The following is a 27,974-nucleotide window of genomic DNA, read 5'->3' as shown; positions in this document are numbered from 1 at the left end:
CAATGAAGTAAGCTTCTCTCTCCTTCTGGGAGGCTTCAATCAACTCAAACTCTCTCACAGATATCACCCTGATCGGAAGGCCTTAACTAAAGTTTTTTTCAGCTGGTTCTTTTGCATAATAATATCATGCAACATGCCAAATCTTTTAAGGGAAAGGCTTTACCCACCTCTTCAGAGTATCTTGCACTGTCTATGAGAATAACAGAACTTCGTTGCTGCATTTTCCATTTCATAAGAGGGAATAAGAATCTCAAGAAGAATGAAACTGTTTTCACTGAACTACACTCAAGGCAGACTGATTTAAGGATGTATCTGTAAGCTTTAGAAACAAGGAGAGAAACTACCCTTGCCAAAACCTTACAGAAATATACCAATAAGTAATGCTAGGTGGAAAGACAAAAGTTTGTACGAGCATTAAGTAATGTTAAACAGCAACTTAAAAAGAATACAGAACTACATTTTTATATAATAAAATTCAGCTTTTTGAAAGGAAAAAAACAGCTGAAGCCATTAATTCATCCTAGGAGGGAAAAAACCCACAAATTAAATTTAAGTAGTTTGAGATTTTTCTGGACTGCACCATATCCTTAGCTGCTGGATCCAGCTGCTCTAACTCTATCAACAAGAGTTTTATATAAGTGTGTGGTGTGTTGGTTTGGTTTTTTTGTTTTTGTTTTTGTTTTTTTTTTTACATATACACATATATATAAACATAAATAAATAAACTCAGTTGTTGAGCCACCTGAAGACCATAAAAGAATAGCAGCAGTAGACACATTTCTCTGTTGCATTACTAAAATTCCATTGGCCAAAAGTGACTACAGAATCTGCCTTCTTCCATCTACAAATAATTTTGGGCTTAATTCCTTTTAGCATACAGAAAGAGATTTAAAGGCATTACTATTTCTTTTCTGCCTAAGCTCACCACCCAAACCTAGAAAATACTAGGTAATAAAATATTCATATAAACATTAGAGGCACAGAAACCTAGCTGATGTATAGAATATACATACAATTCGCATTTTGAAATGTTGAAGGCTATATCCAATTCTATTAGAATTTATCTAATCTCTATCACTATTGCACAAACTGATTTATGTACAGTAAGATGATGCTTAAACTTGAGAACTCTTTATTTCTTTTAGAAACAATTCAACCATGTTCATTATATCTTTATACACAAAGCATCAAAGGCATATCTATATATATATAATTTGAGGGCTCTCAATTCCAAATCAATAGCAAAATACCAACTTCAGCAGTGCCCAAAGCTGAGAGAAAATATACACAACGATCCTCTTACACACATTTCCACTGTTTGTATCCTTACCACAACCCTTCCGTCTGCAGTTTCAACCACAACCAGCCACCAGAGCCCTTTCCGATTTGGTAGCATCAAACATTATCTTCAGTGACAACGTAATCAATAAAACTATACCAACTTGTAAGAATACAAGACAGCAAAAGGTACAAAATTAAAAAAAAACACCACCCAGCACTTTTATACCAAGTTAATCTGAAGGTTTTAGATGCCGTAAGTTGTCACATTTCATTTTTACATGGGTTGTCTTTTAAGAAAATCTTTATACAACTAAACACAGCATGTGCCCATTTGACCAAGACATAAGTTTGAGGAGATACCACTTTAAAAGTTGAAATTAAGGAATTTTTTGATAACATGGATTTATCTTAATAAAAAGGATTTTTCAAAATCCCACTTAAAAAAAACAAAGAAGGAAAGGCTAACTGTTTAACCATTTTGGTTGCTTATTTAATATTGTTTCCCACACATGTCCAGTAGTAAAAATAAAACTGGTACTTCATGAAAAGAGCTAACAAGATATTCTGTCAAATGAGTTTGAAAAGTAAATGCAGCAATATGGAACTGCCATTTATCAAAATCCTCTCAATTCTTTAGGTATAGCAGAAATACATTAATCCATTTTCAACTGAGCTGATGTATCTGCTGGTATCTCTTGTAACATTTTAACCTCTAGATACTTTTCTATGTAGTAAAAAAAGTTTGCAAAATAAAACCTAAAAGTGAAGCTAATCCATTCTCATTTTTAGCATGAGCTCTAGTAAAAGTTTATTATAAATGGAATTTTCATCCTAAAATTAAAATATTCAGAAGACTAGTACTATCATACATAAAAATGGAAAAAGCATAAGAATTAGCTAAACTCCTCCTGCCCAAAGAGAAATTAAACAAACAAACAAAAAACCCACCACAAACCACCAAGCAAAAAAAAGCCTAAGTGGTTCTGCAAACTGTGGAGCCTGTTTTCCCACGATCTCCTTACTGGTTTCTCTGGTGCCAGAAATGACATAATGACATGCACTTCAATTAATTCTTACTTTAAAAAACAAAACAAAACAAACAAACAAAAAACAACAAAATGAAAAACAACCACACACATAATCCCTCTTCCCTCAGTTGGTGCATTCATGTTCTCTTGTTCTCTCTCTGAATTCCCTGGTGTCTAATAAAGATTGAGTGGCAGTTTTTTCTGCAATGTGAACCTTAACAGGATGCCTTCTTCCAAGCTAGTCACCTACTCTCATGAAATCTACAATGGCTAAATTAATTTAAATTGGTCCACTGATATTAAAAGTTACGGCAGGGATGACAGAAAATCATGGCTATACAAGGACAGACAAGACACATGCTATGACTGCATTAAACCTGGCCTCCTAAGTCCAAAAGCCTAAGAAAAGGATTATATGCATTATAGACATTTTCATGCCAATGAAGCTTAACGTATTTTGCCATGCCACATCTGCATTATTGGTATTATACCGACAATAGCAGAGTTAGGGAGATACATCATTAGACCACACAGAATTCATATTATGCCTCATATTATGCAAATATTCACATATGCCTCATTCAGAGCCACAAACTCACTTTGTATCCTCCCACTCCTGCACATTCAAGCGGTTGGAGCCAACCCTGGAAAAACAGGCAGAACCTTTGCTACAGCTGTCTTTACTGCAACAGTGAACACCCAAGCTGACACAAAACAGGGAATCTAGATTCTGTTAATTGCTGTAACATTTTCAAGTAGCAAGAAAAGGAATGACCAGAGGTCTTGCAAGGTTGGACCAAGCACGAGCAGAACAGCCAATACAAAGTATGAAACTTGGTGCTTGGGAGTAACATGAAAGCAACATACACAGGACTACCAAAGCCAAGGCAATAGAGCAAGTGTTTTAGATAAGCAAATGATAATTATTTACCTGAACTTAGTCACACATGGACAAATTGTAATGATCAAACTAAAGACTGAGTTAAGCTATTTTTAAGGCAGGACATAGGCCTTCTACTAAGCTACATGAATTCTTGAAACGTCACATGAGTGCTTCTTAATAATTATCATTTGCCAGCTGAACTCTGAGACTAGATCACAATTTTAATTTATGAACTCCTAAAAGGTTGAGGTACTACAGTAAACACTTTCTATATATTCCATAACATGAAAGCTGCACTTAGACAAGATATTTCAGTTGGTGGAGGACAGCAAGCCCTGGCTTTTCGGGATCAGAGGTGAGGAAGACTCGCAGTTTCCACAAGGACCTGTTGTTCATTATCACTAATATTCCATGCAAAATTAAAACATACCTCCATGCTAACGACAAGTTTGATCAGTCCCTAGTCGAAGCCTATGTATGTAGTACCAAAAATGTTATATGCCTATCTATTAAGAGTAATGTAAAGCACTCACTTCAAAAGACAGCAGTTAAAGTACTCTCCTGCAACTGGTTAGCTAGAACACATTGACAACTTCACCTCTGGTAGAAACTGGACTGTATCTGCCAACAATAACCACCCCAAAATAAATAATGACAATCAACAGAATTGAGAGAAGTGAAACATTATTAGTAAAAGTAATTTGCAAGGCTCAACAGTTTTAGACTTCACAGCTTAATTAACAGAAATTTTAGTACTTTATCAAAAGAGTAATAATCATTGTTTAACAGTAACCTTTAAAAGAAAGTCCCACAAACAAATGACCATAGCACAAACGCATATTCCAGCTACTCCAGTAAGGCACCTTTTGTGCTAAGAAGAAAGATCTTTTAAAAAAGGTAAAAGCAACATGAATGTTACTTAAGTTTTACAACACATGACACTGGACTCGCCTGTTTACTCATTTTTGCTTTTTCCACCTCTGTTTTGCAAACAAGTAACTTGATACGCACAGATACATACATCATTGTCAAGCATCTACTAAAATGAAGACTTTTCACTTAGGCTATGTAATATCTCCATCCGAGAACAGATCAAGTAGCATGATTAAAATGCTGAATGATATCTAACCCCAAAAATATGTGATAATGATACAAATACACTTCTGTTCTTTCAGTCACAAAAGTTTAAAATGGTAATCTAATTACAATGCAAGGCTGACTGATTTTCTTAAACCAAAAAATTCTTCAGAGAAGTTTCCTGAGCAGGAAGACAGTTCAGTAACAAAAGGTTAAATTGTGTTAGACCAACCAGTGATTTGGAAGCCTCTAGCTACTGTTCAAACCTGCTTTCAATGAAATTGATTTGTATGCTAATCTCAAAGTCAATTTGGCCATGTCTGATTATAGCAGAGAACTAGATGTGTATGATAAGAAAAAAGTTCACTTAAATTGACATATGTTATTTTTTACAGTGATTAGATAATCATTTCCAGAATGTGTTGAGTTTTCAGCCGTCTTTAATATGAAAACATAAGTCATATCTTTAACATTTCTTTTATAATGTATTCTTCTGGCTTCTCTTAGTGCTTGTGATAAATTCCATTTCTAAAGAATGAGTGATTTTTATTAAGTCACAATGGCCTTTCTACACATAAAACATAAACCAGATGCACAAGCTATTACATACACCGTTATTCAAAATTAGGAAGTGCACCTTACAGTAACATCCCAACCAGACACTGTTTACGCTTGGCCACAAACCACTTTCCTAACGCTACAGATAGAGTCAGAAGAGTGATAACTACCACTGCAAAAAGGGAGCAATGTACAATTAAGCCACTTAGCAGGAAGCAAACCAATGTGAAAGACTGAATCACAACAGTGCCACCTACAGTAAAGAACGTTACGGGAAAAAAATAAATTAATTGGTATTCAGTCAGAAAATTAACAAAATCGGAACTCAACAAGCAAAAACTGATTTCATACAAAAACTGATATCTAATAACATCATGTACATCACTACAGGTTTTACACTTCAATAATCAGTCACTGCCTAAGATGAAAGCATCTTCTTAAATCTGAATAAATATGCTGTCAGCTTTCCTATTTACAATGCTTCACTAAATACAAATCAAAAAGTAACATGTCTCTGAAGCTCTAATTCCTCAATTGTTTTTTTTGTAAAGTACAAAAAAAGCACAAGAGCCACGTGACAACAGCCAAAGAACAGCTGAAGACTTACCTTGCATTCTACAACACTCTGATCCGATTCACATGTAACATAGATTTCATCAACTGCCCGTCTGAGATTGTCAAAAAGAAATGCCCAGTATCGAGCTCGCAGATCAACTTTTCGAGGCTGTCTTGTTTTTGTTGGGCTTTTGTCAAAGTTTTTATCTCCCGCTGCTGCTGCTGTTAATTTACAGTCTATGGTAGTGCTCTGCAAAAACAAGACAGAACAGAAAACAACAAACAAATACGGTAAGGGGTTGGGTTTCTGTGCAACACATTTTTTCAACGTACTCAAACATTTGTACACAAATTTTTCACTGAAGACTACATCAGCCCACTGACTTGAGTTTTTTTTAAAACACACTTTCTTATCTTAAATATAAGCAGCAGCTGTGTAGAACTAGATTCTGTTTCTTTGACATTTATAACCCAACATCCCCATCACACAACAGTACAAGATATTCTGCCTCTTAGCACACTGGAAAACTACATTTTCTAATTACGTATCCTGTATTACTTATTCTGACAAGTATGTGCACCCAGAGATGAAAATAACATTTTACTAATAATCATACCAGCAGTATTCCATCACGGTTAAATTCTATTACCAAGACATTACATACGGCTTTATCATTTTTAAACCCTCATTCTAATATATGAGTATTAATGTCAGTGAAATGCTGATGTGGCTAGCCCTTTGATTGATGTGTTATGGCTACACTGCAGAGGAGATGCCAGCAAGCACTGAATTCGTTACAAAAGGAAGCTTCCACACTTCAGAAAACTACCTGTACTAAGATTTCCACTCACCATATTGTTAACATTGCAAGCTCAATTCAACCCAATAAAAGTGGTGTGCCAATGAATCAAGTTGCTCCTACTTATACCAAGTCTGAAAGTGTCCTCATGCTGTTTTAAGTTGCAATTTAACAGCTTTAACTACAACAAATCTGTTTTGATTTTTTGTGTTAATATGCAGACTAGCTGATCTAGTACTGCTTTGCTGCACAGATGCAGAGGACTGCCAATATGCTACATGTGACGGGAGCAGAGGGAAAACATCCAACTGTCTTCACAAATGGTGGCTCAGGCAGGAATCACTACGTACCTACTTGGAAGTACTGTTATGCCACCTGAGTGTTATGCATCAGTTGACCTTGTGCGTTAGCTTAGTCACTCATATGGGGATATGTCTCCTTGACAGACTCACTCATCTGCAAAGGATATTCCAAATGATTCTGAAGCATGCCTATTTGTCTGAAAATACCAAATTGGCCCCATGACACTGTCCTTATTAAACTTGAAATTCTCTCCCGCAACAAAAAACAAACTGAAAAATCCTGCTACCATGCCAGACTTCTATAAGCTTCTGTATTCCGTAGTAGCCAGGTGGATAAGCACCTCCAGTAAACACAAAGTGATGCCCAACTGTATGCCATTTTGTGATACATGCTACAAGAGTCTGGGTTTTGGGGTGGTCGTTTGTTTGGGTTTTTTTTCATTAATGCATACATTTTAATAGCACCTTTAATGCAGTTTTGATACATTGGTCCACTGTGGCACAGATCTCCAGAAAAATCAATTCTTACTGGAGTACACCTGTAGGGATTACTGCAAAATTCCATTCTAAAAACTCTACTTTTGGTGATTGAATAGAAACGATCTAAACCAACACTGCACAAGCCATTACACGGAGCTTACAATCAGAATATCTAATCACTAACTAGAAATACTGTAAATAGCAAAACAATTGACTGGGATTCAAGCCTTTTTGTCCCCTATGTAAAAAGCTAGGAAACATTATTTCTTTGTGCCAAAAGATGAGTTTCATAGCAGGTAAGTTTATACTTGGAGACAGAGAATTCTTAGCTGAGGCCTTGTATATAAACCTTTAAAGCAAAGCTTATACTGGCTAATTTACAGCTCCTTTAAAATACAGTTTATAATGACACAACCTTAACTACTGAATCATAAATAACTGTATTGAAATAACAGTGCTACCTTTTGCTGCCTGTATTTACCAAATGTGACCTTAGTAAAGTGATTAGGTTTCTACTCGTTCAGCTAATGTTGTTGATATAAAGGATCAGTTGTTTTGGAATGGGAACCATGCATAATTCCCACTATTTGAAAGATAAATTTTCAAATGTAGCTTTAAGACAGTGTCATGGAATACGTTTTGATATTTAGGAACAAATGTTATCCATCTACTGTATCTGGCATCCATTTATCATCTCTCTTATATGTCAGCCATATCTTAATTAGGAAAACAGCACGTTGAACCATGTTAACTACTCTAAGTAAGTTGTAGCAGTTCTGTTATTATCCCTGTAAGCAGATTTCCAGCGTCTAAGTAAAACCTAAGCAACATTTACAGTTACTCATATTCTAGTAGAATGCCTCTGAAAGGACTAACACCTAAACTACTGAATTTCTTGTAAACACAATCACACAAGCAGGTAAGCATTAAGTTGGTGGTTAGTTAATAGAAATAATATTTTAAGTTCCTGATACAAGTCAGTTCTAACACTGTACATCTGAATTTGTCACAGCCTGGTATCTGCCACTCAAGGAAACAGAAGTGAATTTTCAGAGAACCACCCAAATCATGTTCCATGTTTGGCACGTCAGTCTCCAGAAATTCCATGAAAAAAGATCAAACTCAGCAAGCTACTCTCAAACTTAATCAAGTTTGACTGGCACCAACTTTACTGAAATGAAAGCCAGTACTCACTTAAATTTAAGAGTCGCAGCAAAGACTACTTTTAATATAAAGATACTACTAGTATCCTACACAGACTGCTATATTCTGTACAAATGTTTAATGCAAGCAGGATTTCTGAGTTAATCTGTATATTGTTCAGCAGAATCTTTACCTGTAAGCATCTTAAGTAAATTTTCCAGTGAATCAAACTAACTTTTCACTGTGAAAAGGAAGAAATGCTGGATTAGGTACAGACTTTTCAAGACTGTAGTGCTGATGTACAGCTATAGCTTTATTATTCTTACTCATCCTTCCTGGAATTAAGTTCTAATTAAACAGTATTTACTAGAAGTACATACTTTTGACCAGATCATATTTTTCAGCGTCATGCTCAGTTTGAGAGTGAAGCAATAGTGAAACTCAATTTCCAGAGACTATGATCTCTGGATCTCTCTGGTATTCTGAGGGAACATACGGGCACAGGACAAAATATTTCTAACACTGCAGTCTGAAGAACGATAAGGCAATGATTCCATACCTTCACCAAGAAGGAGCTATACCCAAGCCACATAAGCTCCACCTAGATCCTTGTGCCTAGTGTTTCCAACTAACTCTTAGCGGATTTTCCACTTTGGTTAGTAGTTGAGGCACAAGCCTCTTTCCACTGACAAGACACAAGTACACAGAATTAAGTTTTTCTGAGCAGAGTTCTAAAGCTCCAATCCTGCAAACTTCTACAGATCATTCTGAACTGGATGTAAGTACTTTTGAATCTCCTAAGTGATCTCAGAGCCCTTAGCCTTTGACAATACACTTATCCAAAATTTAATATACGTTCAACAAATTTGAAGACTATTGCACACTAAAAAATATTTAAAAGAAAAAAAAAAATCAATCATAGTGTTTACAAACACACCAAAAAATAGCCTGCCTTGGCCTCCCTTCCCCCATCAAATAACATGTGTGTTTACCCAAAGTGTGATAATGGCTTATACAGACATGATCTAGCAGGCCTACACTGAAGCTTGTCCTCATTAGAACAACAAAACCCACCCAAGAACAGCAAAGATTCAGAGGGGCTAGTTGATATTATCTCACTTGCAGTGATCATTCAAACCTTCAACCGCAGAAAATGCAAAGTTTTTGTGCTTTTGAAGTTAAGAAACACAGAAATATTCCTTCTTACATCTCAAGTAACTCAGTGTGGATGATGAAAGTGACGTTAAAACTGAATCTCCACTCCACCCCACCCTCCCCAAAATAGTTTCAGTAACTTGCCTTGGAGTTCTGGAAAGTATGAAGTGTATATTTATTCTCAGGATGCCAAAATTTATTGAATGTATATTTGCCAGCACCCTACTGAGAGGAAGATGTGGTTGATAAGATTATACAAAAGGGTTCTTGTAAGCTTATTTTCTTGCGATTAGCGGCCCATTTACGTGTAAAGGAAAATTAAAACTGAAGGCTCAACAAGAGTAACAAAAAAAGCCACCAATTTACAGAAGTATCCAGTATCTGAAATGCAGTAGAAATAAAGGTGCTGAATGCCAAACTGAAGTGCCAAGATGCATAGACACTCAGCAGTCCATTTCAAACCTTAATTGTACCCACAAGGAATGCAGTTTCTACAACATAGTTTTAGTATAACTATCCCACACAGAGCCACTGAATAACAATCAAGTATTCTCCAGAAAACTCAGTATTTACGTAAACCCAAGTGACTAAAATAGACAGAACCCAAACTATGTAGCACATTACTCTTGCACCCAAAAGGTTCTGAGGGTAAACCCTTACAGCGAGCCCCAACTACATCAACAAAACTCCACCAGGATACAGAGTGTCTGTAACATACTAGTACATTAAGAGAAAACACAAGGTTAATAGTTGCTAAACTAAGTTGGGAAAAGAACACGCCTATGTTTTAAAGATGCAAATACATCTCTATGGAAGCAGAATTCCCCCCCCCCCCAAAAAAACCCATCATCCATATGCCATATTATCAAACTCTGACAGACTGTCTCAAAATACTAAATGGCTAAGTCATACTAATGGCTAAATCCATTAATCAAAGCCAAGCAACTGTTAACAATATTAAACATGAAGAAAGAGGTATTACTTTATTAATGTAATAAAGATTGTCAGTGACATAGAAAAAACATGAATAAAAATAAGAGCAGTTTCTTCTTGACACTTGTCATTCGGACTTGCTTTCCAGTTGTGGCAGTACACTCGTGTGTCTGTAACACCAGTCGTAACTCTCGGAAATTTTACTCACCTGGACTAATTTTTTCCAAAATAGGATATACTGACTTCAGCCATTAACACATGAGGTCAAGAAATACAGCATTTCCTTAAATTAGAAAATGGGCAGAAAGGTAGCCTTTGTTTAAGCAGCATGCTTATAGGAAGAATATCCTGTATCATTTTATTGAACAGCACTTTCCTTAAAGTAACTTTAATTCCATAAAGTCATGCATCCAGAGGTTAGGAAGTGCTAAAAGTAAAGGCTGAGGAAGATAACCTAAATTCTGGCATTTTTTAAGTTCTGAATACTTGACTTTGAAACCTGTATGCTTTAAAAATACAATATATGCACCGTTTTATATATGTATTATACAGCCAATAATGTATCAGTGATATCACAAAACATTTTTATGTTGTAAATTTTATGTCATAATAAAAAATGAGCAGCTACCTGTTTTGCAGTCTTGTGCGTTCCTTGAGCCACCCTCTTTGTTTTTCCACCAGCTTGCCATTTCGACTTTCCTGTGTTGTTTTAATCAACAATAATGATTTTAATTAGATAGAGCATTCTAAAACGCGCATTATCTCATCTTGCAATGTACTGATATAGGCACAATTAATGAGCTAAGAGGTTTGTAAAATTGTACATTCCAAATATATACTCCACAGTTCAGAACATGGATAATGCCAGAAAACACATAAAAAATGAAAAAAAATTACAAAGAAAGGCAAGAATTACAGACTTCGTTAAACAAAGATAATCTACCTTTAAGTGCTCAATGTCTCTGAAAATCATATCATTATAACCTACATGTCAAATATGATACTAGTTTTCTATACAGATTAAAAAAAGTCTGCTCTTGAATGACTGTTCAATCAGATATTACAGAAGTAAAACAAGGAATATCTTTCTACAAATGTAGTAATTTAGTTTTTCTCAAACTGTTCAAACAACCTACCAATAGATTTACGTATTTTCTGCCAAGAAAGATGGGGAAAAACAGAACTTAGAACTGGATTTAGTTCATCTACATTTAGGTAGCCAAAGGAAGAGAGAAAAACATTCACAGAGCATGAATCAATCCCCTTAAGATCTGAAATGCCTTCTCAAATGTAGCTGTCTCCCTCCACTGCTTATATAAAGAGACTTTAGCAACTATGCTTCCAAAATCAGTTTAAATTCCCACAGTCAGAAAGGATGATTTCAGGTCTCCGTGCTGTGGTGGCGTCAATTTCTTAACTGATTAAAAATTATCTTTGCATAGATAAATTTGTGTTAGCCTAGACCTACCTGACATGTTTGCATTTAATCTTTGAGATTTGCTCAGGGGTAATATAAAAAAAAAAAACCAAACAAAAAAAAACCCCAACATCAAAAAACTTTTTTTTTTAAGTTTTATTCCTTCAACTTAGTATCTAACTTGCACAACATGAAAATCACAGGATCCAATTACCAAAAACATAAGTTAAGACAAAATACTAACTATGGCTAGAGTACTCTCTAGCACAGATTACATCTAAGTTTCAAGATTATGTAGCTGGATGAAGCCAAGCAAATAAATGCATTAGTTGAATACAGTTCCTTCCTAGACCATGGAGATCATTCTTGAATTTCATAATTGTCCAGCTGAGTTTTTAACAGTTCTTAGGCCAAATTCCCTAACACAGTCCAGCTGTTTTACATTGCTCTGGCCATGTAAAGCAGCTGTAAACCTGTCTTAATCAAGCAGTTGTACAGCTGGTTTGTACAGCTGGTTTGCATCACTGGCTATTCCAGGGAACAAGGCCTCTAATTTTAAAACAAATTAAAAATTATTTGCTTGATAATTCATTTTTAAAATGCTACCTTAGCCAGAACAACAGCTACAAATTAATATATTAAACTCAATTTAGCAGCATTCAGGAAAAAATCTGATTCAGCTACTGTAGGTATAAAAACTTCCTATTCACTAAAAAGCTTAAACTGCAGATCAGTTCCATGTCAGAATTATGATAACTGAAATATTTCAATCACCAAAGTCTCTCTTCTGACATGATTTACATTCTGCAAAGACAAGATTTTGAACGCAATGGCATACAGAACTTGCAGTGAAAAGGCTTACAAATATGGGTATGTTAAAATTAAAAAAGGGCAGATAAACAAAAAACCCAGTTGCAGTCTCTTCAGATTCTACAAAAACCAGAATACTAATCCATCATCTAAGAACTGGGAAACGTCTGAACAAGTCCCCTGTAAAGACAAAAGCAAGTTTTCAGGCACTTTCTATATAAGGCAGACATTTAGAGAAAACAAAACTTACGTAAATACCAGGTTTTGCAAACTTAAAAGCAAATAGTGTGTGGCAAGGACTAATTTTTTCTTAAGGTGTATGGGCCAAAAAGTTTTGTATTTCAGCAGCAGCCACATTTCCAAGCTTTATTATTCTTTCTCTTCTACTAAGTGGCTCTGGTTATTAGAAGACATCTTCCTTTCTGCTTTTGTCCTTTTATATTCACAAGTAGTGACAATACAAGAGCACTGCTCAACCATTACGCGTATGTTCAGTGACTACTGGTATGTAACTACAGAATACTAGCATTGCTATGAGATGCACAGGAACTCAATGACATACAAAGGGCATTACCTGCTAGAAATTTACTGAATTTTAAGGAAAGAACAATAGTGACCAAAGATAATAAACTCATCAGCTATTAAGTTGCCAATGTGAGATATATAAAGTAGCAAAATTTTGCAGCATTCAGTGAGCTACAGTCATATTTTACACTTGAAGTCCATTTCCTCTCTGTCTCGTAATTAAATATGAAGCACACAGGCTTTATGATTTGTGAAGACTTCCTGTCACAAAAAGCTGAGGTGCTAATATCTCCAAAAAAAAAAAAAAAAAAAAAAAAAGCCATTGATAAACTATTTTCAAAAACTATCTTTTGTACTAACAATCTCAACAATCATCCCGCTCACCTCTCTCTTCTGGATAGTTTAACTGATACGAGAAATGTGGGAATCACCTTTAAATTTAGTAATTAATAGCAGCCCTCATTTCTGTTCTCACTATGGTAGAGATCAGCTGCTGATGTTGTTTCAGTGTCTTTGACACTGTTCATCATCAGACCTTCAGCAGGAACAGTAACAATTTCCAGTTATACTTCTTTTCATCTCCTTGAATGAATCTGAGGATACAATTGGGTAAGCATTCTGCTGTTTTCCTCCAGTTCTTATACACAGTGTGAGAAATCTACTCTGTCACCTCTCTTCTTCCATGTTATCTGTAAAACCTGTAAGACAGTCAGTCTACATTATAGTGCCACTGCTACATATAACCAGTCTGTACTCTGGAATCTATCTTACTAGCCCAGCTGGTGCAGTTGCCCATCTTAAGAAACATTTTTGCAAAAATAAGGCTTGGGTAAGACCTAGTTGCCTGGACCTCATTTAAAGTAAGGCAGAGGCATCTGCCTGGAGGAAGCAACCAGATGAGACCGATTATTTTTGATCCCTTAATTGAGGACGCATATTGAAGTTTCTAATATTATTATAAACTGTATCTTTTTAGAAGTTTGTAGAGCAGTAGTAGGTAGGATTTTTCTAGCGGTACAATGCTAAGGATCTGGAGAAATTACTGCCTTCAAGCATGGATATCACCAAAATTCTCCATGTTTTTCCACCTCCAGATTGAATTACAGCAATGCATTTTGCACAAAATTACTTCTACAAATCACTGTCACTGTCTCATCCAGAATATAATGGCCCTGTATTCACCTATCAGCACTAGACTGGATTCCCATTCATTTCAGTGAAATTCAAGGTTTGAAACTTGTGAGCCTTAAAGAATACCCTTCCCTTCATGTTATATCCTGCCAGTTACGATCAGATCCAATGTTGCTAGGGCTTACACACAATGTTTTCAGTCATGACTCTTACAACTTCCTTACTGGCGAAAGAGAGCCAAGTTTCATGACTTTCATCACATACTGCAAAACCTTTTTACTCCATAAGGCTCTTGCTAAAGCAGTAGATTATACTGCAGGCTCCCCAAAGTGTGCCAGGTACCTTTCAACCAATAAAGTATGTTTCCTTACCCTGAAATGCTTAATCTACAAATGAATTCTATATGGCGAGAGTCCAAATGACTTTAAACAAATAGGAAATAAGAAGGGAACAGTTACAAATACAAGATTCTTCCAATTTTTTGGACACATCTCTTAAAGTTCCAAAGGTACCTTACCTTCTATTAACATTTAAATGTCAAGCCTCTGGGATGTTTTAACTGTTGCTAATATCATAGCTTCGATTTTATAATAAAATTTGTGTGTAGTGCTTATCCGCATGCAGTGCCTCAAATTTCATGCTAGGTATATAAAATAATTACATCAAAAAACCTCTGAAATCCTCTATTAGAATGATCACAGCTTTCCAGTGTGGGCAAGATCTAAGTGACTGCAACAGGCAATTGGTGGCAATAGGTTTGGAATGCAAATTTAATTCTGGAGACAGAGTATCAGACTAGTGAATTTTTCACAGTAGTAAGACTCTCACCCTAGGACACAAAGTCAACTGTACTGTTAATTAGTCTATCCAGCAGAATCTGCTGCATATTCATGAATTCTGTGAAGGAGTATTTTAATTTCAATAGCTGAAATGTGTTAACAGTCACGATCTCTTCTAGACCACTGCCACCATGCTTTGGATTTTCTCATGTCATTGATCTATATATATATTCGTAACAGGAATTTCAGATCCGACATAACAAGGGTGCATGCTGCTCCAAAACATGTAACAGAAGTGTGACCTGCCATTCCAGAAATCTCTCTCCTTTTTAAGGAAATATTTCTTATTGACAGGAACTATGTATTTCCATTAAGAAATTAGCAGGTTTTGATCACGGTTCTTTTCCTTATTGCTCATTTACCCATGTCCTCTATAGAAAATACACAAGTCTTTCAGACAAAAAGGTAAATGTTAAGAAGGACACAAGCATACAATTTTTAAAGGAAATAGAAAAAGAAAGGATACAAACCGAAAAAACGAATCCAGCATTTTAATTTATCAACCCTCTATAACACTACCACTAGTAATAGCAAATGCCTATACCTCACTGTTTCTGCAGAAGAAGAAGAAAAAAAAAAATCTCGTAGTGATTAACAGTATATAATATAAAATGTTAAATCACACAGTGTTACTGCCAAAGCAAGACCTCTGAACATTATGAGCAGAAGAAACTGCCCAAAGACAAAATTCTGCTTTGTAGAGAAGAGTTGCAGGATTGGCTCAGGCAGCCTGAACCCTTGGCCTGATTTACACAACCCCTGAATGAGTTAGAACTGTCCTAATTCATAATATTGCTGCATCATTCCTCAGGGACAAAATACATATTGGAAGATCAGCATAAAATGAATCAGAGCTCACTGACACCAACATATATACCCTCTATGCCAAGACAAGGGTCAAGAGAAAAAGGATCTGGCTCTGCCAGACTTTCATTAGCCACAAGTTCCTTTCCACAGGGAAATCTTCCATCAGGCAATTATCATCAGATCCTTTGTATTGTGCAAAAAGGTCAACCTATGATTTAATGAAGAAATTTTAAAAAGAAGAAAGCACCAGTGACAGAAAGTTTAAAAATGACAATGGTGCTAATACAACCAAATTAAGGAAATGAATATAGCTACTTATATTTTAATTATCATACATAACAACTATTTAATGAAGGCTAACAATTCACTTTTACAATCATTCTTCATGTGTTGGCAGAAAATGTTAGAGCAAACATTCATCTACAATTCACATACACTCGTTTGTAAGGGAAAAGTGTTACCTGAAAGTTTCTAGAAGACTATTACAAACAAGGCAGTATTAAAAAAAAGCAGACTCTTTAAACAGAAATTGAATCAACTCACAAGTAGCTCAAAAATACTGTTAGAAATACACTCCATGTTCCTTTTGCATATTCTCATTCATATTACTACCTTTCCCCAAAGTGTAATTCAGAATCTATAAATACTTTGGGCCCCAGTTCTATTCTGCTTAAATGACGTATGTGACTAGTCCAGTAATATCAATGGATCTACTAACATACTCAAGAACATGCAGGCAAATGTAAGACTAGCAAATAGATAAATGCATCTTCTGGAGACAGCCGTAAATGAAGCTGCCACAAGAACAAAAAACTGGCCCACTTAAAAATCCACATATTCATGATAATAAACTGAGTAGCTGTTGCATGTGATCCAAAGCTGGGAGGTATGCATTCTACTTAGATTATGCTCAAGTCTTAAATTATTTCCATTTTCTCTTCCTACGTGTAGCTAACAAAGATTCACAGTACCTGTTTTTCTGCTGACCAGTTAGTGCTTTCTAAAAATGCCAATACACAAAACGTACTAAGCTGGGACAATACTGACCTAAAAGGGTCAAAACCTGAAACCAAAGCTTGTAAATGTGGACACTTGTAATTAGGCTTAGGATGTTTAGCTGACAAACATAAGTTAACTGTCATTCTGCTTGTCACTGTTCAACAGAGGTACAGCTATGGCTTCTGAACTGAATGCAATTTCCTTAATGAAACCTGCACAAATGTCCACGTACAAACATCTAAATAGGTTTTCAAGCAACCCATTGTCTTCTGTGACTTTAGACTTTTCAGCTTTAAAAAAGAAAAAAAAAAAAAAAAATCACAAATATACCTTAATGCATAAAGCAAGCCAAAGACAGTTTAAACTTTGGGTCAGTTTGCTTCAGACATAGGGTTAATGATCTTGTAACTTAGACATAACTTTTCATGGAAACATCTTTTTCACTGGCAGAATCACAGAACAGCTGAGGTTGGAAGGAACCTTTAGAGATCATCTAGTCCAGCCTCCCTGCTTAAAGCAGGGTCAGCTAGAGCAGGCTGCCCAGGACTATGTCCAGTCAGGTTTTGAGCATCTCCAAGGACAAAGACTGCACAAAGTTTCTCTAGGCAACTTGTTCCAGTGTTCAACCACCTTCACAGCAAATAATTTACTTTTAGACACTCCTGCCTAAGTCTCAAAAGCAGCAGCACCTGCACAGGGACATGTGAGCTACAAAAATACTTGAGATTAAGCCCTCAAAAACAGCATTCTGACATCTGGAACAGCTTGAGCAGCTTAAAAATTAAAATCAGTTGCTGGCTCCTTAAGTCATCATAGCACAAGAGAATATTACAACAGTAACAAAACTGTTCCAAGGACTTGCATTATGGAAAACTGTCCCCACATATATCCCCTTTAAGTCTTAAAGTTCTTCACAGATGTTTACCAAAGACTGAAGTGATACCAAAAGAAACTTCCAAACTTATTTGTTTTAGAGCAGAGAGCAATTTGTTAGATTGTTCTAAGTCATCCCTACAATTCTGAATTCCCAAGTTACAAGAGATCAGTTTAAGACAACATTATTATATTACACAAGTATCTTGATAGTAGCAGCAAGAGAACAGTCTTAGATGTTGCTTACAGACAAAATGAAAACAGTTTTTCATCTGTAGCAGTGAAGGTTTTATAAAGTGATCTGTCAACTGCAGGGTGCATTTTGGAAAAAAGCTTTAAAATTATATTATGTACACTAAACATAACCATTTATTTTTTTATAGAGAAATCCTATGTAAGAAACATGTTTCCAGGTGAGCAACTCCAGTGGACAAAGGGATGGAAGTGGAAAAAGCTGGTGGAAGACTGCTGAATACATACCATCATCATCTTTGTTTTCCAGTGGAACGCTCCATGCAATTAGGTTCCTTGCTGTACGTCCCTCTTCTGCAACTATTTTCCTCACTTTGTCATGGCTGTTAGAGCGTTGGAAGGAAGCCTGAAAATAAGAAATACAGGGATGGGGAAAAAAAAAAAAAAAAGAAATATATAAATTTTTGGTTCGATATGTTGATTTCATCCAAAGTAGGGTGCGTGGGTACTAAATTTTCCTCAAATACCTGAAACAGGTGTACATATTCATTTTCACAAACATTTTTCTGCATGATAAGCAGATTGACTCATTAACATGACATGAGAGTTACTACCCAGCCCTCAGTATGTGTATGTCTACACCACACATTTTTAACCTCCATTTAATTGATTGTCAGTGCTGCTAGAGCATCACAGTAGACTTCACAAACGTTTTAGTTAGCTTGTGTTAATTAGAACTAATTATTCAAGATAAAAGCTGCAGGAGACCAAAACACATGTGTTAGCTGACTGGAGAAGAGGCTGTGTTCTGGTTTCAGCTGGGACAGAGTTCATTTTCTTTCTAGCAGCTGGTATACTGTCATGTTTTGGATTTAATATGAGAATAATGTTGGTGACACACTGCTGTTTTCAGTTGTTGCTAAGTAGTGTTTAGACTAAGTCAAGGATTTTTCAGCTTCTCATGCCCAGGCAGCAAGAAGGCAAGACACACAGCCAGGACAGCTGACCCAGACTGGCCAAAGTTATAGTCCATACCAAGTGATGTCATGTCTAGTATATAAACTGGGTGGAGTTGGCCGGGGGTGCGCAGATTGCTGCTCGGAAGTAACTGGGCATCGGTCAGCAAGTGGCGAGCAACTGCACTGTGCATCACTTGTTTTGTATATTCTAATTCTTTTATCATTAGTATTGTAATTTTATTATTATCATTATTATTTTCTTCCTTTCTGTTCTATTAAACTGTCTTTATCTCAACCCACGAGTTTTACTTTTTTTTTTCCCCCAATTCTCTCCCCCATCCCACTGCGGGTGGAAGGGAGCGAGCGAGCAGCTGCATGGCACATAGTTGCTGACTGGGCTTAAACCACAACTGCCTGGAGAAAGGCATGAGATTTATCGGAACTACCTGAAACGTGTAAAAAAACCACCTCTCTTTCACTGAGAAGACAAGAACCTAGAAAGTATTTCCTGGCAACTGAAGTTAGCTGTTATTACTAGAAAGCTGCAGCTGTTCAAAGACAGAATGAGAGACACCGAGGATGAACTTCACTTACCTAATAAACATGTTTCCTTGCACTTGCAAAATACACCATCGCAAGATATTTGAAACCAAATATATTAAGAAATATTTTTATCAACCAACAGATGTCAATTAGATAAAATCTTGCCTCTTCTCCAGTGTATCAAGTTATTCCTCAGAAAATAATTTGAAACAAAGCCAAACTATATACTGTAATGATAAATTTATATACGGTGATAGCACAAAACTGCTGACCAAGTTATCTTTAAACACTGACAAACTTAACCACAAAGAAGTTACACAAATCTAAATATTATTTCAGGCACAAACAAACTGATTTTCTATAGCATTAATCAGAAGACACATTTTTCCTCTTTTCGTTCTTACCATTGTATGACTCAAGCCTGCAACCACTTAGTTTTATAGTACTAGTACATATTTAGAAAGAAAATACAGTAAAAATGAATATAGCAGATGAGTGGCTATAATTTATTAAGGTGGTAGGAAATGCAAGACGACTGAGAAACTGCTTTTACTTCAATGCTTATATAACAGTATTTAACTTCGGTTTCTCTCATCCAGATGTCCTCAATTGCACGTTTCAAAGCTGCAGTGTGCCATCTAGTGCTCCACAGACCTACCTAGAGATATCACCACATAATACAATGAAAACAAAGAAAAAAACAGCACTGCTATGTAAGTGAAGTTTTGGAAAACCTAATTAAATAAATAAAGCAAATTATATATTTTGGCCCAAAGAAACCCAAGCAAAGCATGTAAAAACCCAGGATCTGTTCAATGTAATTAATTGCCTATTCTTGCTAGGAATTTTTAGTAAGATGACTATTTCTGCTGAATCAAGTTTGGCTGGGGTTTTTAATCCCTTGTTGCTTAACAGTACACTTTCCATCATCGATCTAAGAGTTAAAGACCCACGAATGTCACATAACTGTTTTAAAATCACTTTAAACTACTGTGAAAACTCCCAATGTAAATACTTGTGGTGGCTTACTTCAGAACAGAGTCAAATAATTTTAACTTAATCACCTCTGAAATGTGTCTGTCTTAAACCAAAAGAAGAATATTCAGACTGCATTTTGCATTAATTTATTCTCAAATCTTAAAAAAGACCCAAACACTCACCTTAGCTGGAAGTAAGGCTAATCTACGGCATCCCTAACTGCCAAAAATGAATAAGTAAACAAATAAATCTTTCCTCATTTATTGCACCTTTTCTTTCAAATCCTCCACCACCAGACAGTTTTCACTTGGCACAATCTACGTAATATTTAACTATGGCTTTCCTACAGCATAAGCCCGCTCATTCTTGCCATACACGGAGGACTCGGAAATCATTTGAATGTTTTTCTTTCCTGTTATTTTTCATGCTGTTATGTCCCATTTCATCCTTCATTGGTCTTCCTATCTTCCAGGCTTACCATCCCTATTCCTTTTATCTTTTTTCTCATGTTTTCCAGATCTCAGATTTCAAGTTTTCTGAATCTGAGCACTTATGGTTTTCTCTGCCAGATGGTCTCCAATTGATTCACATCTCTCTTTGAAACACAATGTCCAAAAGCAGATACAAATACTTCAGTGAAGACTTTCTCAACGTTAAACACTGCGGACAGGTTATTGACATCTTACAGATGATACTCCCATTTAATCACCTCAAAATGATGCATGGGCTGGGGTTTTTTGCAATATGATATTACCTTTTCATCACTTACGAAATAATCATAACACATATATCATGACATATCACACATAAATTAGCACAACTTACATAGTCACAAAATAACAAAGCCTGGAAGGGACCTCTGCAGGTCTTGTCCAACCCCCAAGTCCCTGTCCCCTGTCAGATCAGACCCAACTCTTCCTAATATATAAGCAGAATTTCTCTTGTTGCGCATACATAATCTATAATCCCAAGGTTCCTTTCTGCACAACTGCTGCCGAGACAGTTGCTTTCCATCCTTATTTTTGGAGATTATTACTCCCATGTAAGTGTAAAACTTTCCGTTAGTCCAGACCAAACAGACCTTTAAAATTATTTATTTTTTACAAGCCAGAAAGGCTTATAAGGAAAGCAGAAGTATCTCAACATGATATTTCCAAGTACTTTGTATCATGAAACTCAAACTTGACTTAAAATTCTAGTCTCCATAACTTAGATGTCAGTCAAAAGAAAACAACAAAGCCTTAAAGGAGGTCTTAACGGGACAGTTAGCAATAATGAAATGTACAGCCACAGAGAAGTGTAAACTATTGTGCCAAAGGCCATAGTGGGTATCAACATAGTCTTTTCATTTGACTAGACAAGAGTAAGCTTTAATGCCCTCCTTCATATGAGTGAGGTGATACTGATACATAGGCTTTTGACCGCCTCCTCAACCCGAATCCCTCCTATTTGCTACTTAACTATCCAAAGAAGTTATCTGCATCAAAGTGCTCTAGATACAATCATGTTAGGCAAAAGGAGTGACTACAAATTTGTTTAGCCTTAAGTAGCAGATTTTAGTCATTTAGTCTGTACTGCTTCTTTGCGTGGCTATGAATATTAGAGGACCTTTTATGAGGATTCTTGTTTTAACGGTGTTCATATATATACACACATTGCCGTAAACAAAACCCCCAGTTTCATCCATTGCATTCTCAAAGAAAATGACTTCAGCTCTAACCCTCAGCTACTTCAAAGACCACCACTCTATTAGTGTAACCAAACACTATGGTCTTACACTAGAGAACAGGTTGGATGAAAGTAGTTTAAAATGGGAATCAGCTGAAACAATGTCTTAAAGTGCAAAAAAACCAATATAGTAACACAACTAGAAATGATACAAAACAAATTTCTTCTACAGTAAAATTCATTTTTGAAGGTTTCTCATCATGGTGTTAATAAATTAAGTTGATCCAGTTTCTAGAATCAATACTTTCAGAGAGAAGGTACAAATGAACTGATCTATCAGTGTATCCCAAAATGAAAAATTAGTTTTTCTTGCAGTAGGAAAAATCCTACCACACTGTTACAGTAGCTGAATGTCTTACCATCATATTATAGCCTTCCTCCACATCAACAGGCTCACTTATTACATTTTTGGACGACCCCATTGAGTTTTCATACCTGTGTCAAAATAAATGCAATTAATTATTTTCACATAAACCACTTCTAAAATTAATTTTAGCTTCTTAGCAGCATTTATGTCATAGACATCAGATGAACACAGTAAGCTTTTCAGAAGATAGTTTTATTTGTGAAGTGTTTGCATTGCTCCTTAGTAAAAGTAGCCAAGGGCCCATAAAGAAAACAAAAAGAGAATGACCATACAGAAAAATGTAAATGTGTATGTAGTAAGATAGTAAACAGTATACAGAATATTAAAACTTTAAAACAAATCATTGCATGGACTGCTCTAGAATAGTCAAAGGCAAGCAGAATAATCTTTCCTGTGACAGAGGACCGGGCAAGTTGGTTATTAGTTCAAAAAGAAAAATGAATCAGAGACATACTAAGAAATCTGTATCAGATAATTAGTGGCGAAGCAAAATAAAATTGAAAACTTCTGTGCTCATTTTAAAAAAAGATGTGATGGTTCCCGTAGAAGTCAAATCTGAGAAAGGGAATCCTTTTATCCCATTTTGAACTACAGAACCATTGCAACAAATGCAGAATCGCACGGGACTAAATATTTACAGGCTTATCAAGAATTTTCAAAACAGCGATAACAATTCTGAAATAAAATTAAACCCTTGGGTTCATGGTTGAAATAAATTCTAGCCAGCTACTATTAGAATGCACACGCTCTCCTTCAACAGTTCTTACTCTTCTGAAGAGCCAGACACTAACCAGAAGTTAAAGACACTTTTAAATTATCAGAAGTTAGGTAACAGAACAAGGTTAACCTTTAATCAGATCCAAAGTCGGATTTTGTTGGTCTTTATCATTAATGATACTGCTTTAAGTGGGCTGCTCACTTGTTCTTGTATTACATCTTGTATTCCTCGTAAATTGCTGATTTTTCTAAAAGTAAATAGCCAAAACCTATGTCAACAAACAGGCAGTTGTTAGGATTTGCACTTGTTTGTATGCTTTAAGACAACCTACTGAGCTTAAGAAAACCGAAACATTCTGCAGCTGGTTGAAGGAAGCAAGTTTTTGAAAACAAAGTAAAATTATCTTTCAGCATCACTTCAGGCATCAGGATAGGCCCAGCATGAGGAGTCTTCAAACACTGAGGCATCTTAGAAAACCGTGCTTTTTGCCCACCAACTTAACTTGATTATAATCAAGGTGTAATAAAAGCTCATTAAATTGACATGTATATTCGAAGAAAAAAAACTGAGGGTCCAAGTATTTTCCCAGTACTGCAGCGCATTTGGAAATCATTTAGAAACAGGAATCTGTATTTAGAAAAATGTGCAGAGAAGACAAACCCTACCCCCGAGTACGCTGCGAGGCCTACTCTACTGTCAGCTTTTGTACCATGGTTTTCTCTCTGACAGCAAAGGAAGACCATCAATTTAAACTATGAACGCAATTAACAGTTTTTAAAAATGCAAATACTTACACACCTTATGGCGGTTTTTAAGAGTTTACAGTACATTTTCTCAGGATGTGTGCCCCACCCTCCCACACACACAACTTCCACACCGCAAGAAAGGCGGACCTGCGCAACTCAAATTAACAGCGAGGTTTACAAGCGCAGGAATCTCCCGCTGACTGAGCAATTCCAAGTTTCCTCACAGACTTCGTTCACGACTGCGGGCTTGGGCGGGAGTGACGGGGGAGAGACGTTTGGTCGGAAGGGACGGGCCCCCTCCACCACCAGGCTGAGGCAGGGTTGCCGCGGGGCACAACCCGGGGGCTCCGGAGCCCCGCTCCAAGGCAAGGCGCTCCGCCAAGCTCACCCACACGGCGAGGCCTATCTGACACCCACCGGGCCCGCTCGCCGCCGCGGGCTTTCCCGGTTGCCTGTAGCAACAGGCCTCGCTCCCTCAGCCGGCCACCGCGCTGCGCAGGGCCGGGCCGGGCCGCCCGGGAAGGCCGAGGACCCGGAGCCGCCCGCAGTGCTTGGGGCTCCGCGGGGCGGGGGGGGGGGGGGGGGGGGGGGGGCTGGCCCGCCGCCATCTTGCCCCGCCGCCGGCGCCCCGCGCCGCCCTGCCGCCGCGCCGCGCCCCTCCCCCGCGCCGGGGCGCGCGGAGCGGCCACTCACGCTCTCCGCCGCGCCGCGCCGTCCCGCCCGCGCGCGTCCCGCCGCGGTGATGTCATCGCATCCCGCCGCCAGCGGCCGCCCGCCCGCCGCCGCCGCCGCCGCGCTTCTCTGTCTCCCCCCCCCCCCCCCCCCAACGCCGCGGCTCGGCCCCGCGAGCCGCGCATGCGCCGCCGTGCCGGCGAAGGCATTGCCCTCACCTTGCCCGCTCGTCTCCCGCCTGGTGCGGGGGCTGAGGCGGCCGCGGCGCTTCTGGAGAGGGTTCCCGAACTGCGTACCGGAGGAACCTGCAGCTCCCCGGCCTGGGTCAGGCCGCCTGTCGCTGCCTCGTCAGCCCTGTGAGAAAGCCCCGAGGTGCCGTCAGTTCGCGCCTCCCGGGCTGACGGGACCGCTGAGGTGACGGCGGTCAGTCCCTCAGCGTCGAGCGCTTTCCCCGCCGGTGGGGAGGTGGAAAAAGGAGAACGTCGAATATGTGCCAGCCAGTAGATACTCGTGTACAGGACATTGGGTGTATGTGCGGGCAAACAGCAAAACAGGACGTAATCCTGGGGTTTAACACTGGTGAGGTGTGAGTTAGGGTAGTGTGTCCTGCTTGGGCACTGTACGTGGAGACGGGTGGGGCTCGTGTGGAGAGGCCAGCCCTTCTCATGGGATTTGAGGCCTGAAAAACGTGATTTGTGAGGAAATACTGGACAAGTTGAATCTGTTTAGACGAAAGAGAAGACAAAAGGGAATGTGGTGGGAGCGTTCAAGCATGTAAAAGCATGGTTGTGAAGAGAAGGAGAATAATCCATTTCCCCCGCTGTGACAGGAATAAGAAGAGGCCTAAATTGTAACCTGGACAATTTAGGCTGCTATCTCTAAAACGTTAAAAATAATACAAGGATTGGAATAGATGGCTTGGGAGATTGTACATGCTTCAGCTGAAGACTCCAGGAACAGCAGCGCAAACATCTCTCAGAAATGACGCATATACTTAACTCTGGTTCGGAGCAAGGAGCTGAGCCAGGTGGCCCCGAAGGCCCCATCCACATCCCTTATATTGTCACTGTTCGATTATGAGCTTGTTTATTATTTATCAGGCATTCGTCTGAGCTTCCACAACTGTTTCTTTGGTGTGCGGCTGAGCTGAGCACTGTGGTACTGGGCCTCGTGTCAAATCCCGCTGTTCTGGTTCGATGCCAAATCAGATACCACATTAGAAGTGTCATTTTATAACCTACTTCCTCAGATATTAATAACTGCACTAAATGCAAAGATGTAGAAAACCAGTTCTGTAATGTCTGCAGGGTCTAAAATACTTCTGGATACTTTGTGCAAGGTGTTACGAAACGATTAGAACACTCAGAAAGTCCTATTTGGGTACTACTAAAGCAAGTGACTGCCATTTTGAAATCCTAACACAAGGTATTTGAACCTGATCATCTTTATAAGTACACTGTTGCTCAGTTTCTTCCCTTACTTAAATCCACATGCCAAAATCCAACGGCTTTTATAATGGAAGAAGGAAGGATAATCTTTGCATGCAGGTCTTAGATACACTTAACCGTCTCGTATGCAGCTTAAAATGTTTACAAGTGATAAAAACAAAATTAGGAGAATATGTCAAAATGGAAGCCTATCTAAAAAAACTACTGAAAATCCGTTTATTCTGAAAGGGTATAAATGACATACATTAGAGTGAAGAAAATCAAAGCTTATTCAAGTTAGGCAGTGATTTATAAAACTAAAATGTAGAAACATAAAAAAATTGTAGAAAACACCAGACGTATAACTTCACTTGCTAGAAATAACTGTTAAGAAGCTACTATTTGTGTTGCTGGACAACTGATCTCGTGCTGACAGTTTAACAGGAAGAGATTTACATTTGCAGATCTCATAGAGAAGAAGTTGTGTTGAACATGACCTTCTAACATTAATTCCTTTGTGACTGAAAGAAGCTCCAAGCAGATTTGTGAAAGACTGTATGCAATTTGGCTTGGGGGAAGGGGGGATTTTTTTTGAAAAGTCAGAAAGTTCAGCACATTAAAAAGTTTTTATATAGCGTGACTCATATTCTGATTTAAAAATAGCTTCACTGATACTCTCTTTTTACTTACAAGTTACAATAGTGATGCATTTGCTGTGCACTTGGTTAAAAATATCGAGGGAACATGAGAGCCTCTCTCTCTCTCTTTTTTTTTTTTCCCTGCATCCATACCAGAATGATCTTGAATTTTATTATATGACCAATTAACTGCATGCTGGGAAGTGTCTGGGTTGCATTTTGACACAGGCTAACTACCAAGAGAAGAATATGATTCCCTATGCTTTCCCTCTTGCTGAGCTTCAGATTTTTTTTCTTAATGTATAGGATATAATGACTTTTTGGTTTAGCTTGCTTTATTGTTTCAGTTATTTGTATTTCCTCCTCCTCCTATCTTGAGTCATCTCGGCATATGAACGTGTCGTTAATAAACTCGCTCTTCGCACATTTACGTTGAATTTTTTACTTGGAGGCTATTACAGTTTAGGCACTTAAATGTATAATCTGATACACTTGTCAACCCTTGAGATAGGCAGCAAAGAGTTTTTTGGGGCTGTTAGTAATGCATTAGACAAAGAAGACAAAGCATCTTCAGTACTATTTCAGAAACCAAATCTTATTTCTGTTTTGATTGCTTATAGGATTTGCTTTATCTACACATGCCACAAGTAGTATGCCTTAATTCACATTTTGTGTATGTGATTTATATAAATACTGATGGGAAATTTAACATTTAAACCAATAAAATATATTAGACTCAACTCACTATTAGATTTTTTAATAGAAAGACATTTCTTATATGGGCAGGAAATTGCAATAACACATTTACTGATTTATTGCAATATTTCACTCTCAGATCTTCAAAATGAACTGTCGTAGCTCTTCGCAGTTAATAGAATTTGAGGTTAACCAGGGAGCTGTACACCGCTATTGCCATGGAAGAGACAGGACAGCGCAGCAGACAACCTCCATTAATTGAGGGCTCTGCTTAAACCTGGCAACAATTGTGTTTCTGGAAGTCCAGGTAGGTTAATCTCACTTCCTTCTGTTTAAAAGAGGAGTTCCAGAAATACACTAGTATTGAAAGGAGAAGTAACAAATCCAACGATGGTCTTGCGTAAATCTCGATTCATCCAGTAAGAATGATTAATTTGACCTCATTGGGCTTGGGATCAGAGCAATCCCAATTTCACGCAACGGCTCTTAGGAATGGTATTCCTGGGGAGGCCCCCTGCTCATTTACTTGACGTATTTTTAGTTTGTCTGAGCGGCAAACGAGGTTAAATTTATTTTACAGCTTTCTTTTCTATTATCTGCATTGAGCAGTTATGAAGATTTGTATCGATCCGCCTTGTTAACTCTGGTAAAGCGCTGCTCCCCTTTAACTTTGTGTTAGAAGCGTGACTTGCGAGTTGGGTCCTCCGGCAAGAG

The 27,974-nt window shown here is 37.7% G+C and overlaps 1 protein-coding gene across 7 annotated transcripts in view; it reads right to left on the bottom strand.

Moving 5' to 3' along the window:
- Nucleotides 1-24,620, bottom strand: part of SCAPER (S-phase cyclin A associated protein in the ER) — a 170,930-nt gene extending 146,310 nt beyond the window's left edge. Inside the window, exons 1-6 of one of the 7 annotated variants that reach the window (XM_030013421.2) lie at nucleotides 24,521-24,620; nucleotides 23,211-23,328; nucleotides 22,356-22,431; nucleotides 18,077-18,194; nucleotides 10,824-10,894; nucleotides 5,435-5,632 (exon numbers count right to left, since the gene is read on the bottom strand). In XM_030013421.2, coding sequence (XP_029869281.1) covers nucleotides 5,435-5,632; nucleotides 10,824-10,894; nucleotides 18,077-18,194; nucleotides 22,356-22,418 — 450 coding nt within the window. In that variant the 5' untranslated portion in view covers nucleotides 22,419-22,431; nucleotides 23,211-23,328; nucleotides 24,521-24,620. Of the gene's footprint in view, nucleotides 1-5,434; nucleotides 5,633-10,823; nucleotides 10,895-18,076; nucleotides 18,195-22,355; nucleotides 22,432-23,210; nucleotides 23,329-23,879; nucleotides 24,239-24,520 lie in introns of those variants that run through there. The other 6 variants (XM_030013422.2, XM_030013418.2, XM_030013419.2 and 3 more) reach the window with 6 other exon arrangements.
- Between the last annotated feature and the right edge of the window lie 3,354 nt (nucleotides 24,621-27,974).

This window comes from Aquila chrysaetos, chromosome 5, assembly GCF_900496995.4.
Source record: "Aquila chrysaetos chrysaetos chromosome 5, bAquChr1.4, whole genome shotgun sequence".
In the NCBI taxonomy this organism is placed as follows: Eukaryota; Metazoa; Chordata; class Aves; order Accipitriformes; family Accipitridae; genus Aquila; species Aquila chrysaetos.
The sequence above is the reverse complement of the archived record's forward strand: the minus strand, read 5'-3'. Positions and strand labels throughout refer to the sequence as shown.